This window comes from Coregonus clupeaformis, chromosome 29, assembly GCF_020615455.1.
Source record: "Coregonus clupeaformis isolate EN_2021a chromosome 29, ASM2061545v1, whole genome shotgun sequence".
NCBI lineage: Eukaryota > Metazoa > Chordata > Actinopteri > Salmoniformes > Salmonidae > Coregonus > Coregonus clupeaformis.
The window spans coordinates 39,311,644-39,327,626 of NC_059220.1; the positions used below are offsets into that span (position 1 = coordinate 39,311,644).

Consider the following 15,983-nt stretch of genomic DNA (forward strand, 5'->3'; position numbering starts at 1 on the left):
AGAGAGAGGGAGCTGTGGGGGGTGTAAAATAATATCCCATCTGGAGGTGCGGTACCATTACCCATAGTCCTCTGCTCCAGCAGCATGCACTCTATTAAATGCAGTGAGGCAGCGAGGACTCCTTCTACATCCCCTTTCTCCATCCATCAATCCTTCTCACTTCCTCCATTCCCCTTCCGGCCATCTCTCAATCCATCCCTATATCCATACCACCGCCCATCCCTCATTCTTCTTCCCTTCCTTCCTCCCTCCCTTCCCTGCCTCTCCCTCCCTCCCTCTGTAGCAGGAGAGGAGTAAAATGAAGCAATCTCCAGCTGAGGTGTTAAATGAATCTCATTCTCACCACATTTAGAACAAACACACTTCACTCTCAAATAGGTTCTCTTTGTGCCTCTGAATGCCAATGTGTGTGACATATATTTGGGATCCCTGTGAATTTAATGTGGAAATTTGGTTCAAAATGTCTTAGGTAACCGTATCTGAATGCTATGTGTTATTGAAATGTGTGTGAATGCATATGTGTTTGTGTGTATGTGTGTGTGTGCGTGTATGTGTGTTGTGTGCGTGTGTGTGTCCAGGTGTGTGTGATGTCTCTTGTCTCACCTGCTCCCACCACCTTGTCGATGGCGATACAGGAAGCATCCAGCTCCTTGGCAAACTCATGGACGGCCTGACTGGGGTCTTCATAAGTGTGAGGGTCTACATAGGTCCTTATACCTGGCAGACGCACTGAGGAGGGAGAGGGAAAGAGTTGGCAATAGTCTTATTGGGAGAACCAGAAGGTGTGTGTGTGTGTGTGTGTTAGTAGATTGTGTTAGCTATAGGAATAGGCAGTGGAGACGAGAGACTTTGGCTGGGTCACAAAACACATTACGTCATGTATGGATAAGTGACGTCATGGATAAGGGACGTCATGTGACATGTATGGATGACCGGCTCATCAATAAGGCCAGTCAAACGTTCCCATGTAAGAACAACACTAGGTTGGTTTATGAGTGTGGCCAGCCCCCTAGGAAAACATGTTTCTGTTCAAATAAACCCCAATCAGGAGATGGCTTATATTGTACACAAACACACTGGCCCCGTACCTAACTAATGCTGAGGTAGGGGGAGAATGACTCAATGTATTTTAGAAGAACGATAGACAGACAGAGAGACATAGAAAGAGACAGACAGAGAGAGGGGAGGAGAGTGCACTTACGGTGACTGTTGCCAAAGTGCAGTCTCTTTTCATCGGGGTGTTTAGACTTGCTGTAGCCACAGAACCTGTCAGTAACAATGATAGAGATTAAGGTCACACCTTTACCCATCAGCCTTCACTTTACCCTTTTCCTTGCCGTACATCAGAGGGCATAGCACATTGATTGTGTGTGTGTGCAGTGTATGTGTGTGTGTGTGTGTGTGTGTGGGGGGAGGGGGGTGCAGAGGAGAGCAGCAGTCAGTCCAGTCTACCATGGTGTGTTTTTCTTTGCTGTGAGCCAGAACAGGATCTGTTGGACTAGTAATGAGCCTGAGAGTTCTACTCTCACTGCAGCACTGACTGCCAACATCAACCCTACACATGCAGGCACGCACACACACACACACCTCTCGCATTGGGGCCGTCACACCATACACACACAAGAGGAAAAAAATCAACAGGAGCATGCTGTATAGACCAGGGATCATCATCTAGATTCAGTCGCGGGGACGATTTGTCTTGAGCGGATGGTCGGGGGGCCAGAACATAATTACAAATAATTTGTAGACTGGCAAATTGACTGCAAGAAGCCCAAACAGATATAATATTTGACTAAAATATAATCATTTCAAACCTTGCTTACATTTGTATACAATCACATATCTCTCTATTATGCGTGGCAATACTTTGGCACAAAATCACTTGGAGCAGATATGCTGGAACAATAAAATAAAATAAATTTGCACAGAAAACTTTTTTTGGGGGGGGGCAAATAAAATCACCCGCGGGCCGCCAGTTGGGGAATCCTGGTATAGGGGTATTATTTAGCATTAGTAGGGATAGGATCTAGCCTTCCCACAGCATCCTCAGACAGTACAGTATATCTCTGCATGTGTAGGCCGACCCCCCGTGTAGAAAGAGACATGTAATTGGAGCTAACAGAATGTTTTGTGCATTGTGATTGGTGTACAGACCTGCCAATCACCACGTAGAGGAGGACGGTGAGCAGGATGATGGCCACAGAGGAGGAGATGGCTATCAACACCACCTGACTACTCTCACTTGAGATAGAGAACGCTGGGTGGGAGGAGAGAGAAACCAGAGAACAAGGCAGGAGAGAGATAGATGTTAGCATATACAGGCACAGGTCAATGCCAAAAATCTAACTATTGAATCACTGACATCCATCACTAGGTGTTGAATTACATACAAAATACAGTATTTAGACTCTTCAACTGTATTTAATATGGTGGGATCAGATCAGTACTTACAGTCAGGGCTTGTCTCAAACTCAAAGCTCCTGCTGCTGGCTCCGTAGCCTGCTGCAGTCCGGGCCCTGATCTGGAGCAGGTAAGAGGTGTCTGCCTTTAGACCACCCAACGTCACGTTGCAACCCTTAGACCGTAGGATGGTGTAGCTGGTCTCCTGCTCTTGCTACAGGGGGTGAGGGGGAGGGGGAGGGGAGAGCGAGCGAGCGAGAGGGAGGGAGAGAGTGAGACATAGGGAAAAAGAGAGAGAGAGAGAGAAAAAGAAAGAAAGAGAGAGAGAGAGAGAGAGAGAGAGAGAGAGAGAGAGAGAGAGAGAGAGAGAGAGAGAGAGAAATAAAGAAAGAAAGAAAGAAAGAGAGATAGAGAGAGAGGTTATTATCAGTCCATGGAGGAATGTATATAATAATGTATACATGCATCTGTCCACTGAGATTGTTGACACATCGGGTCACCCATCAGGGTCACACACGCACACGCATGCACACACACACACACACACGCATGCACACACACACACCAACTCATAACCCACCATGGTGAATTACCATCTTAATATTTTGTCTCTCTACAAATCTTAGCGCCGCCCTGATCCCTCCACCAGCCTAACGGAACTAGATTTACTGTTCGGGTCTACTTTCAGCCATTGTTTCCAGATGTGGGGACGGTACAGAAGGGAGAGAGGAGGGATCCACAGAGATGTATAGGATTCCCTGAGTGTCCGAGCCTTAAAGCTTATATTGGCTGTCGTACCATCCCTGTCCTTATTGAGCCAGAGAGGGGGAGAGGAGCTGCATGCCAGTGGATCAGGGATCATACTGTTATGGGGAGTGACAGAGATCCAGACAGAGACATTGGCTTCTCCTTTGGCCTTTAAGTAAACCCCCCCACACACACACACACACACACACACACACACAGTGATTCCATTCCCCATACTGTAGTAATTAATGAGAAGTGAGATTGGTGGGAATGGGATTGTGGGTAGGGAGAGAAATAACAGAGCAACTCTATTATGTTTCATATGCCTAGACCCTCTAGCCACACTAACTGGCCTGTTGATGAAGGCTGGTACCCTGGTGTGTGTGTGTGTGTGTGTGTGTGTGTGTGTGTGTGTGTGTGTGTGTGTGTGTGTGTGTGTGTGTGTGTGTGTGTGTGTGTGTGTGTGTGTGTGTGTGTGTGTGTGTGTGTGTGTGTGTGTGTGTGTAATTGTCAAGTGTTGCCAGATAAGGGACAGGCTATGGTTAGAAATGTTTTCTCTTCCACTAATCAGAAGAAAATAAAGAATAAAAAGCTAATGTATGTAAGAGCAGAGCAGACCATTTAAGCAATGCCCATATGGTGAGTTGATCTTCTACAAATACACGTTGGCAACATACATAGGCTAAGACTTGAAATGTTTTAATTTGACATTTCTTGGCTGGTCTTTTGAAATACAGCTCAGCATATTATCCTGCTGTAGACACCTCCTCTAAGAGCCTATGGTAGATCAGAGTATACTTTCAATATGTGATGATGAGTGTGGTAAGAGGGTTCAGACCATACAGCTAATATTCTCTGATTAGTACATCGTCTCTGTCCAGTGCACCTAGATGTCGAACAAATGCCATCACGCCTCATCACGGCTCCCTTTCATCTAGAGAACTCTAGGAACACACACAAACACACACACACAAACACACACACACACTATACCCAAGCTGTAGAGCCCTCTCTAAACCAAACATCATGTCCAATAAGCTGATGCCATCGCTCTTTATAGACCCAATAACAGACTGGCGAAGCGATACAGATCAGAATATTTTACACACACCACTCACACACACACTATAAAACACACACACAGACACACATTTACACACACTGTAAAAACACACACACACACACAATTCAGAGCCACTAATGGAGTGCATCAGGGATTTATGGTGCAACTTCAGTCTTTCTGTCTGAGAAGAGAACCCAATACCCTCGACACCCCCTCCTCAGGATTGCCCGTGTGATACCTTTTCCTTGTGCCTTGTATAATACCCGTTTTTATCATTCATAAATCTTTCCCAGCTCGTCACTGTTCACTGCCCTCCACATCATGTGATCCCCTGAAAATCACACGCAGGTGTGCCCAGGCTCCCTGAGCTCTAAGATGCATTTTGCAAGCCGTGCGATTGTACCCACTCTCTTTGTATGCTGTTGGTGGAATTTAATATGTCCATCATGTTCCGCTCTGACTGTCTAAATAGTGCAGTCTGGAGTTACAGTCTTATAGTGCTGAGCCCAAGAGAAGCCCTGTAAATACTGAATGTGTGTGAGCAGAAGGAATATAACTCATGTAAATACAGAATGCATTTCAGAAGCATTCCTTTCCATCTCAACCCCAGCATAAATAAACAGTGAAATTAAAGTGGATCTGAAAGTTTCTCTCTCTTTTCCAGATTAATGAGATAAAAACAGAAAAATAAATGCTAAAGTGTATTCCCACAAACTCTATTTTCATAAAGTGCACTAAAAAGCCTTATCTATGACTTAGAGTCATATAGCCTTTAGCTAGGAATACCAACAGTATGTCTGGAGCAGAGAGAGAGGGAGAGGGGGAGAGAGGGAACGGAGAAAAGGAGAGAGGAAGAGGGAGAGTGTAGGGATGGGAATTCCCAATTTCCCAGACATGGTTGATTGGTAAAGCTCCCACTACCACCATCACCCCTTAGCTTAGTCAGTTAGCCTTTCATACACACTGACCACTTATTCCTGTTCTACACACCACCAGGACAGTATAGGCTACCTCCCTAACCCGGCCTGTAATCCAATAGAAGTCTATATCTAGGTTAAATTACGCAGCATGGCTACTGTACCTAGCCAACTGTTTGTTTCAGTTTCAGTAACTAACCTTACACAACAACATCGGTACAGCTGTAAACAGGCTGATTGACTGAGCTGCTGGGAAGAAACTCTAGCTGGGCCCCTGCAGGCCTCTTTAGAGCTCTTTAGGCAAGCCTGTGTTTGTGTTGCAGTTTAGTCACTGAGTGAATCCCTGGTAGTCTTGTGATCAGATTGGGGCCCCACTGCTGGGTATAGAGGCCCTCAGTCACCCTCGGTCAGGCCTGATCTAGAGGTCCCGTGCCTGGGTACGGCCCCAGCCTACCCTGCATGTCCCTGGTTGTCCCCTGTGTCTCCCTGGGTGTCCCAGCCCTGGCCGTTCCACTTGGAGGAGCCTATTGTCCTGGGGGTTAGGAGGCTCCAGTCATGCCTGCAGCAGCTAGCGACCCATCGGATGGTGATGGTGGAGCGGATCAAGGGCGACAGCTCAGCTATTCCTGTGCCAAGCTGAGAGAGCTGAGAACGGTCACACAGGAGAGTGGAAGGAAACAGACCCTATAGGCCCAGACCTCAGATCAGTTTAGTGTTTGTCCTTCTGATGGTTGAGGTTAGGATGTGGGGTAAGGTGATCTGATCCTAGACCTGTGTTTTCCCGAGAGAGAGGAGGAGGGCAGCATTCTGCCTGCTAATCAGGGGATTAGGGGCCACCGTGGACTGAGATCTAAGCCTGACTGATCACACAGAGAGAGAGAAAGAGAGAGAGCGAGAGAGAGAGAGAGAGAGAGAGAGAGAGAGAGAGAGAGAGAGAGAGAGGGTGGAGGGAGTGTAAGAGAGAGAGAGAGAGAGAGAGAGAGAGAGAGAGAGAGAGAGAGAGAGAGAGAGAGAGAGAGAGAGAGAGAGAGAGAGAGAGAGAGAGAGAGAGAGAGAGAGAGAGAGAGAGAGAGAGAGAGAGAGAGAGAGAGAGGGAGGGAGCACTCTCGTTCAGCCAGGGATAGGTGAGCTATATCCTATGCTCACACAAAAACGAATATAACAGAGCAGCCACAAAGCTAGCTCTGAGGATCTTAGAAATGCCCATTTCTCTAGGAATGATTAAAAACATGTCACCATGGCTAATTTCACTATCAAATGTCTCCCATAGCTCTGTCCCATAGCTGTATCTGGCTCCATTGAAAATCAGCCATTCGTTCCACACTAATTTCCTCACAGAGACCCTGCAGACACATTTACTGTCAGCAATAAAACTACACTCCATTAAGACTGGCCAGGAGAGGACAGAAGGTGGAAGTGAGAAGGCTGGTTGGTGTGTCAGTGGGAGAGAGTGTGTGTGTCAGATACACAGACAGAGTGAGGGTGTGTGTGTTTGCCCATCTGTGTGTGTGGTCACCCTGCCCAACCGTTTACCCACTAGACTGTGGAATGTTTTTTCTGTGTGAGAATTTTGGCCAGTTGCCAAAGGAGATGGCAATAAGGCTCTCTCCCTAAGATCCCCTGATCACCCTTTTCCCTCTCTCCCTTACCCTGTCTCCACTCTCTCCCTTTCTCTCTGCTTCTCCCCCCCTCTCCCTTTCTCTCTCTGATCCACTGCCAGTGTAAGAGGGAGAGGCCCACTATGTCAGGGCCCAGTGAGGTGCCAAACCCTGATCCTCTTCCCTCTTCCCCAATCGAGGGCCCAGCACCCAGCACCCAGAGAGGAGCCAGAAGACTACCCCAGGGAGACATTAGAACAGAGGAAAACCAGGAGGGGCTGGAATAGGGGAGAGAGAGGTAGAATAAAGCCCAAATGGTGTTTCTTCTCTTCCTTCAGTTCATGGAATCAGTCCCCCAAGAATAGGTCCGCAAGGGGCCAGCAGAGAACAGTACTAAAGCATGTATGGTGTTTGTGAACTGACCTTCTGGTAGTATTTCACCTCGTAGTCCAGTATGATGCCGTTGGGTCTCTCTGGCTCCAGCCAGGACAGAGAGATGCTGTTACGAGACGTACGATCCTTCCTGATTACAGTCACTGGAGAAGGGGCTGGAAAGAGGGAGATGGGGGGAACAGAGAGGTCGAGAGATGATTGACCATATTGCACAACCTATAGCAGTTCACAGGAAGTTCATGCAGCATGTTCAGTCAGCAGTTTTTATCCTGTTAATAGTTCCTATTGAAGGGATTTCTGTTGGTTCCTGTTGGTCTAATTGAGTTAATTAATCCGACAGAGGATAACCAGAGGAGGTCCATACTGAAAGGGGGAGAACAGAGGGAGTCATAACATACATCCACACAGACTGCATCTATACTACAGGCCAGAGTCTCAGAGATCAACCCCAGAACCAGCAGGGACCATGATATCATCCCAAATGTATAGGGTAACACTAGAGAATACCCCAGGATATATAAACCTCATCCCTCCATCCATGCCCCCAGTGTATTATCCTCCCTCCATCCCTCTCTCTCATGTCGCATTGCCTTGGGACCTCACATGGTCTCAATCTGGCACTGTAATTTAACTCCCTCCTTCTCTCCCTCCATTCCTCTCTCCCTCTTTTTTCCACTTTTACAGTTGTATAATTGCTAGCTGGAGCTGAGAGGCCAGGCTGCCATGTGAAGACTGAGCTTTAATTTTATTAGACCACAGGAAACAACATGTTTGTCTTTAAAATGTTAGAGCCTCTCTTGATTCTGATCATATAGCTTCAGAAGGGCTGGCTGTTTTTTTCCACTGGAAGTTATTTTCTCTCTGTTAATGAATCCATATGGAACGAGTCTAATTTCAGTCTCCTACCTCCCTCGCTCTCCCTCTCTTTCCCTTGGTTTGTGATAGTGTATAGCTGTTGTTTTATTGGTTGTGCAGTTTATGAGTGTAATGATTTATCGTCTCTCTCTCTCTCTCTCTCTCTCTCTCTCTCTCTCTCTCTCTCTCTCTCTCTCTCTCTCTCTCTCTCTCTCTCTCTCTCTCTCGCTCTCTCTCTCTCTCTCTCTCTCTCTCTCTCTCTCTCTCTCTCTCTCTCTCTCTCTCTCTCTCTCTCTCTCTCTCTCTCTCTCTCTCTCTCTCTCTCTCTCTCTCCCAATAGGCCTCTCTCAAGCCCCAATAGGCCACTCTCAAGCCCCAATAGTGTAATGAGTGTAATGATGTATCGTCTCTCTCTCTCTCTCTCTCTCTCTCTCTCTCTCTCTCTCTCTCTCTCTCTCTCGCTCTCTCTCTCTCTCTCTCTCTCTCTCTCTCTCTCTCTCTCTCTCCCTTCTCTCTCTCTCTCTCTCTCTCTCAAGCCCCAATAGGCCTCTCTCAAGCCCCAATAGGCCACTCTCAAGCCCCAATAGGCCACTCTCAAGCCCCAATAGGCCACTCTCAAGCCCCAATAGGCCACTCTCAAGCCCCAATAGGCCACTCTCAAGCCCCAATAGGCCACTCTCAAGCCCCAATAGGCCACTACACAGAGGAGAGGATGTGACTTGTGTGTGTAGGAGAGGGGCTGAGACTGGTCTGAAGACACCCTGTCAGAATATCCGGACGATTCCCTCCCTTCTGAGACGGCCAGTTAATCCAGCTTTTAACAGCTTTGGCAGGTTTAAACAGGAGTGTGTAGTGTGTGTGTTTGTTTTTCTCTGACAGAGGGCAGCTTGCGTGTCCTCTCTCTCCACGGACATAGCCACATGTGTGTGTAGGGAGCTGTACATTGACAACCCTAATCCTTGTCAACTCAGTGTGATGAGTAATGCAGCTGCAAAATAAGGATGACTTACTGAGCTCTCTGAACTTAGATGTTCTGGTCCCCCTTGGTCAGTTCAGAGTAATGATCGGAGACCTCTATGTTGATAAATCTGTCTGATATTCTTAATGTGTTTACTAGATTTGTATATTGTATATTGTATGTGTTTGATGTATTTATACAGAGCTCATCTGTAAAAGAGACCCTAGTCTCAGTATGACTTCCCTGTCAAAATAAAGGTAAAAAAATAAAATAGACAAATACATAATCAGTGGATCTGTAGCTTTTGTAGCCTCTACCCTCCCACTCCCTTGGAGTGGTACACACAAGTCAGGAGACGAGTGAAGAGCACTAAATCTGTATGCGCACACACACACATTAAATCTGTATTTACTGCTCATCCCTCTGCTGTCATTTCAAAGTGCTGTGTCTGGCCCTTGTCAGCCTTTATAGAGCACAGCTGGTATAACACATAGGACACTCAGCATACACCTCATTGTACACCGTAGTGTGTGTGTGTGTGTGTGTGTGTGTGTGTGTGTGTGTGTGTAGGTATGTACACCCCATCCTACATCACAGGATCTATAGTGTCAAAACATGTATAACCCCCCCTGTCTCTCTCTCTACAGGCAAGTAACAGTGCATTGAGTACACATTACTGTAGCTAGCATTATCCTCCACTAACCAGAGATTGTAGTGTAGTTGACAGTGAAGTCTGGTCTCCTGGCTCCTGAACTAACTGAAACAGTCCCATCTATCACCACTCTGTTACACAGACAGACAGAAGCCTTCACCTACTGTAGCACTACAATAAGAGAGAGGAGACAGGACCCAATGCCCCAGTGGACGCACGGCGAGAGAGTCTTATAGCAGAAAGGAAAGCCTAACTCAAAAACATAGGACTGTAATGGGAGGAGTCAGCACCTTAACTACAACACACAGGTATGACTGAAAACGGAGGGAGAGAGATGTGTATGGATGATTGGGGAATGAGAGACAGAGAGAGAGAAACAGAGACACAGGGAAAGAGAAAGAAAAGAGAGAGAAAGAACCACAGACAGGGATGTATAAAGAGAGAGAAAGAACCACAGACAGGGATGTATAAAGAGAGAGAAAGAACCACAGACAGGGATGTATAAAGAGAGAGAACGAACCACAGACAGGGATGTATAAAGAGAGAGAAAGAACCACAGACAGGGATGTATAAAGAGAGAGAAAGAACCACAGACAGGGATGTATAAAGAGAGAGAACGAACCACAGACAGGGATGTATATAGAGAGAGAAGGAACCACAGACAGGGATGTATAAAGAGAGAGAAGGAACCACAGACAGGGATGTATAAAGAGAGAGAAAGAACCACAGACAGGGATGTATAAAGAGAGAGAAAGAACCACAGACAGGGATGTATAAAGAGAGAGAAGGAACCACAGACAGGGATGTATAAAGAGAGAGAAAGAACCACAGACAGGGATGTATAAAGAGAGAGAAGGAACCACAGACAGGGATGTATAAAGAGAGAGAAGGAACCACAGACAGGGATGTATAAAGAGAGAGAAGGAACCACAGACAGGGATGTATAAAGAGAGAGAAGGAACCACAGACAGGGATGTAAAAAGAGAGAGAAGGAACCACAGACAGGGATGTATAAAGAGAGAGAAGGAGAGGGAGGGTGTAGTGAACTCTAGTCATCATGCATGCATTCCTAGTTTGGTACTGGAATGTTGAGGTTTGTTACATTCCGCTGCAGAGAAATGGATTTGTCTCTGGGAGGGACTTTCACTGGGCTAAGTCCTCCTTCCCCGTTGTCTCTGGGTTGGGATGGTGGAGAATGTTTATATGAGAGATCGATGTGAGCAGCCCATCCCTGTGTTACGACTGCCTGTGTGTGTGTGTGTGTGTGTGTGTGTGTGTGTGTTCCTGTGTTCCTGTGTGCGTGAATGCGTGAAAGAGTGTTTATATGAAGGGTTGATGTGAACCCATTCCATTATAACGACTGTCTGTAAAAACTGAAAAGCAACACAAAGATTTATACAGAGTGTATTTGTGAGGAGGGAGACATTTGATACTGGTGATAAAACACTGAAGAACACTGAATGGGATCTCCTTGTAAATGTCCAGAGCTGATGGTTGGAATGCATGAATGTACGTTTATGTGTGTCTGTGTGTGTCTTCATCTCTGGGTCTCACCTGCTTGGTTGGTAGTGATGGTCACAGCAGCATATTGCCTCATGGTTGGGGCTAACTGGGACACTCCATTTTGAGCTTCTATCTCAAAGGTGTAGTTAGTGTGAGCCAGCAGGTCTCCCACAGTTACGGTAGTGTTCTGCAGGCCTGCAGCACGAGGGAGGAACCGTACGTTGCTGCGACACGCCTCACACACCCTCTGGCCCTCTCTGCAGCGCTTACACAGCACGGTGAAGGTGACGTCCTTACGACCTCCCGTGTCCTCCGGCCAGGACCAGTCCAGAATCACTGAGGTCTCATTGATGACTGAGATCACGTTACGAGGAGCGGAGGGAGGACCTGAAGAGAGAGTGAGAGCACGAGAGAGAGAGAGAGAGCACGAGAGAAAGAAAGAAAGAAAGAAAGAAAGAAAGAAAGAAAGAAAGAAAGAAAGAAAGAAAGAAAGAAAGAAAGAAAGAAAGAAAGAAAGAAAGAAAGAAAGAAAGAAAGAAAGAAAGAAAGGAGCATTGAAAATATATAATATACCAGGGATCATCAACTAGATTCAGCCGCAGGCCAATTTTGTCTTGAGCGGATGATCAGGGGGCCGGAACTTAACTACAAATCATGTGTACAGTGCAAAGTGACCGCAAGAAGCCAAAACAGATATAATATTTGACTAAAACATAATTTACAAACCTTGCTTACAATTGTATACGATCACATACAGTGCATTTGGAAAGTATTCAGACCCATTGACTAAAATGGATTACATTTTTACAAATCCTTATCAATCTACACACAATACCCAATAATGACAAAGCGAAAACAGGTTTTTAGAAATGTATAAAAATAAAATAAAATAAATACCTTATTTACATAAGTATTCAGACCCTTTGATATGAGACTCAGAATTGAGCTCATGTGCATCCTGTTTCCATTGATCATCCTTGAGATGTTTCTACAACTTGATTGGAGTCCAACTGTGGTAAATTCTATTGATTAGACATGATTTGGAAAGGCACACACCTGTCTATATAAAGTCCCACAGTTGACAGTGCACATCAGAGCAGAAACCAAGCCATGCGGTCGAAAGAATTGTCCTTAGAGCTCCGAGACAGGATTGTGTCGAGGCACAGGCACAGATCTGGGGAAGGGTACCAAAAAATGTCTGCAGCATTGAAGGTCCCCAAGAACACAGTGGCCTTCATCATTCTTAAATGGAAGAAGTTTGGAACCATCAAGACTCTTCCTAGAGCTGGCCACCCGGCCAAACTGAGCAATCGGGGGAGAAGGGCCTTGGTCAGGGAGCTGACCAAGAACCCGATGGTCACTCTGACAGAGCTCCAGAGTTCCTCTGTGGAGATGGGAGAACCTTCCAGAAGGACAACCATCTCTGCAGCACTCCACCAATCAGGCCTTTATGGTAGAGTGGCCAAACGGAAGCCACTCCTCAGTAAAAGGCACATGACAGCCCACTTGCAGTTTGCCAAAAGGCACCTAAAGGACTCTCAGACCATGAGAAACAAGATTCTCTGGTCGGATGAAACCAAGATTTAACTCTTTAGCCTGAATGACAAGCGTCACATCTGGAGGAAACCTGGTACCATCCCTACGGTGAAGCATGGTGGTGGCAGCATCATGCTGTGGGGATGTTTTTCAGCGGCAGGGAGACTAGTCAGGATTGAGGGAAAGATGAACGGAACAAAGTACAGAGATCCTTGATGAAAACCTGCTACAGAGCGCTCAAGACCTCAGACTGGGGCGAAGGTTCAACTTCCAACAGGACAACGACCCTAAGCACACAGCCAAGACAACGCAGGAGTGGCTTCGGGACAAGTTTCCGAATGTCCTTGAGTGGCCCAGCCAGAACCGAATATCTCTGGAGAGACCTGAAAATAATAATAAAAACCTGTTTTTGCTTTGTGTATAGATTGATGAGGGAAAAAAACAATGTAATAAATTTTATAATAAGGCTGTAACGTAACAAAATGTGGAAAAAGTCAAGAGGTCTGAATACTTTCCGAATGCACTGTATATCTGTCTATTAGGCGTGGGAATACTTTGGAAAAGATTTCCTAAATTAAAATAACTTGGAGCTGATTTGGGCCAAATTCAGCCCGCGGGCCACCAGTTGGGGAACCCTGTAAAATATAAATCAAACTGTGTGTGTGATGGAGTGACAGCAGTCTGTCCCTTTGCGCAGAATATTCTGTTCAGTTACCAGTCACAGGGAGGGAGAAGGGAGAAAGTAAGGACACAGAATAAGGCCAAACCTCAAACTCTCTCTGATAGATAGAAATGGCATGTTTTACTGTGAACAGATTCTCTGAATATTTCCAGACTTTAATATCAGACCTATGGAAGTAATTACACAGGGAACTAACCAGAACCACTGAGATCCACTGTAAAGGATTGGAATGATGGAGGAGATGGGGTGACGAGGATTGACTTTGACAATATAATGCCTTGTTGGTTTGTTTGTTTGTCTGTGGTGTTGGGGTTCAGATAGCGGATACAGTCAACTCTACAGTACTCTACTGTTCTATCTCCTTGACTCCACTCTACTGTACATTCAAAACGCACATCTAGCTGCCTGAACATAATACTAATGAGACCAGAGCTCTGGGTTTCACATCAGTCTCCAACCTCAGGCTGCCACATAGGGTGTGTCATGTATAGATGTATAGATTACCAGATATGATGTGAACAGCGGAACAGTGGGTGGAGATCAGCTCATATAGTCATACTGGTGTAAATCTATGTTCCTGTCCAAACTTGACCTTCCTTTCCAGACTCCTGCTCATTACCTTAGTCTATAAAGGTTTTAGGACTGTAAAACAGGACTCTACCAGATCAGTATGAGGAAACTGGAAATATGGGTATGCTGTGGTTGGTTGTTCTTAACTCCCCCCAGGGACTACAGACATGTCTGCTGCAGCTGGTTTAATAGGACAGCAGTCATCAGGGATGCCAGGGCAGTGATCTATGGGTAATGTAGTTTAGGATGCTTGGCATCAGCCATCTGCTTCTGTGAACCATTCGGATACAGCTCAGAGAGAGAGGAATGATGATGATGAGGAGAGAGAGAGAGAGAGAGAGAGAGAGAGAGAGAGAGAGAGAGAGAGAGAGAGAGAGAGAGAGAGAGAGAGAGAGAGAGAGAGAGAGAGAGAGAGAGAGAGAGAGAGAGAGAGAGAGAGAGAGAGAGAGAGAGAGAGAGAGAGAGAGAGAGAGAGAGAGACAGAGGCAGAAGCGGAGAGATGTTGTCCTCAGAGACACAGTGGCTGAAATGGTTTAGAGAATATACAAACAGAGAGTAAGCTCTTTTTGGCTCTCTCTCACTCACTCACACAAACAAACACACACACACACACAAACAAACAAACACACACACACAAACATACACAAACAAACACAAACACAGAAACTTACGTGTGCAGGCCATTGATGGCGGGTCTCCATCAGAGCGGAAGTAGTTTTTCTCGCAGCCACAGTGTAGCGCTCCCTCATGATAGGCGAAGCTGTGAGGTGGACACTTAGAACACTGGACGTTACCCAGTAGAGACTTATAGAACCCTGCTCTGCACGCTGAACAGAGAGAAGGAGAAGGAGGGGGAGAAAGAGAGAGATGTGGTGAGTATACAGGCTACATAGAATAATTGACAATAACAATAACAAATGTCATAATTACTGTACAAGCTAGATCAGTGACTTTAATCTTCTCTGATGACCATGAGTATGAACCCACAGCCACAGCCACACACACACTGTAAATCTATACCAGGGGGTAATGGGAGAGTAGAATACTAAATGAAAACACTGTATGTTTCACCAGTGCCTATCTCCCTCTCTCTCAGACCCATGCAGGACCTAGTATGAATTATGTAAATGAGGCTGTTAAAATGTAGGGGGCTCAGTAACTATCCTATTCACCATGATCCTGTTCTACTCCTAATGAACGGGGAGAATTACCAAATCACCAACAGAGATGATTACAGGAGAGTCACACATATCCCGCTCCGCTCTCCTCCTCCTCCTCCTCCTCCTCCTCCTCCTCCTCCTCCTCTCCTCTCCTCTCCTCTCCTCTCCTCTCCTCTCCTCTCCTCTCCTCTCCTCTCCTCTCCTCTCCTCTCCTCTCTTATTTCAGGTCTAATAATTGTCATCTGATCCATGCTGAGCAGCAAAGCTTTTAAGTCAGCAAGGAGATTCTCTCAGAGACGTTTAACTCCACTTTACAGCCCAGACTCTGTACGGGTTAGGGGTGTGTGTGTGTGTGTGTGTTATACTTCTGTATTGTTATTCTTTTAGAGAATCAGCAGGCAGGCAGCACTTAGTTCAGATATACAGTAGCTGCTTCTGGACATAACAGTAACAAACACAGAGGAGTAGAAATCTCCCCAGTCAGCAGTATAAAGGCTGACTCATACTACTTGTGGACAACATCAGTGGAACGTGCAGCTACGTTTATCTCTTACAGCTACTCAAGGTTTAGTCATGACAGAGTCCTATTCACTACTGTCTCCCCACTGTCTGAGGTATCAGCAGCGATCTGTGTGCGTGTGCGTGTCTGAGTGATGTGGTTTAGATTACTGTGAGGTCCATGGGGGCCCCTGCAGCAACAGCCAGTAACAGCCTGACTAATATTGCCTGCTCTGATTGGTGGATATTATAGGAAATCAATGTCAACACTTTTTTCGGCCAATCAGCTGACATTGTTCCCAAATGGGATAACCACCCAGTCAGTACATGCACACACACACACAAACAGCACAACAAAGAATGAACCCCTGAATTAAATCCACAAAATCTGCTAAAAGCACTCCATTTTATTTTATTCTTGATAGGCCTCAGTCCTATCAATTCTGGGCCC

The 15,983-nt window shown here is 46.1% G+C and overlaps 1 protein-coding gene across 4 annotated transcripts in view; it reads right to left on the reverse strand.

Moving 5' to 3' along the window:
- Positions 1-15,983, reverse strand: part of LOC121571713 (ephrin type-A receptor 3-like) — a 687,439-nt gene that overhangs the window by 606,745 nt on the left and 64,711 nt on the right. For all 4 annotated transcript variants that reach the window (XM_041883352.2, XM_041883351.2, XM_041883354.2 and 1 more), the window contains exons 4-10: positions 14,546-14,701; positions 11,138-11,473; positions 7,149-7,273; positions 2,452-2,614; positions 2,155-2,257; positions 1,202-1,266; positions 604-729 (exon numbers count right to left, since the gene is read on the reverse strand). In XM_041883352.2, coding sequence (XP_041739286.2) covers positions 604-729; positions 1,202-1,266; positions 2,155-2,257; positions 2,452-2,614; positions 7,149-7,273; positions 11,138-11,473; positions 14,546-14,701 — 1,074 coding nt within the window. The remainder of the gene's footprint in view (positions 1-603; positions 730-1,201; positions 1,267-2,154; positions 2,258-2,451; positions 2,615-7,148; positions 7,274-11,137; positions 11,474-14,545; positions 14,702-15,983) is intronic.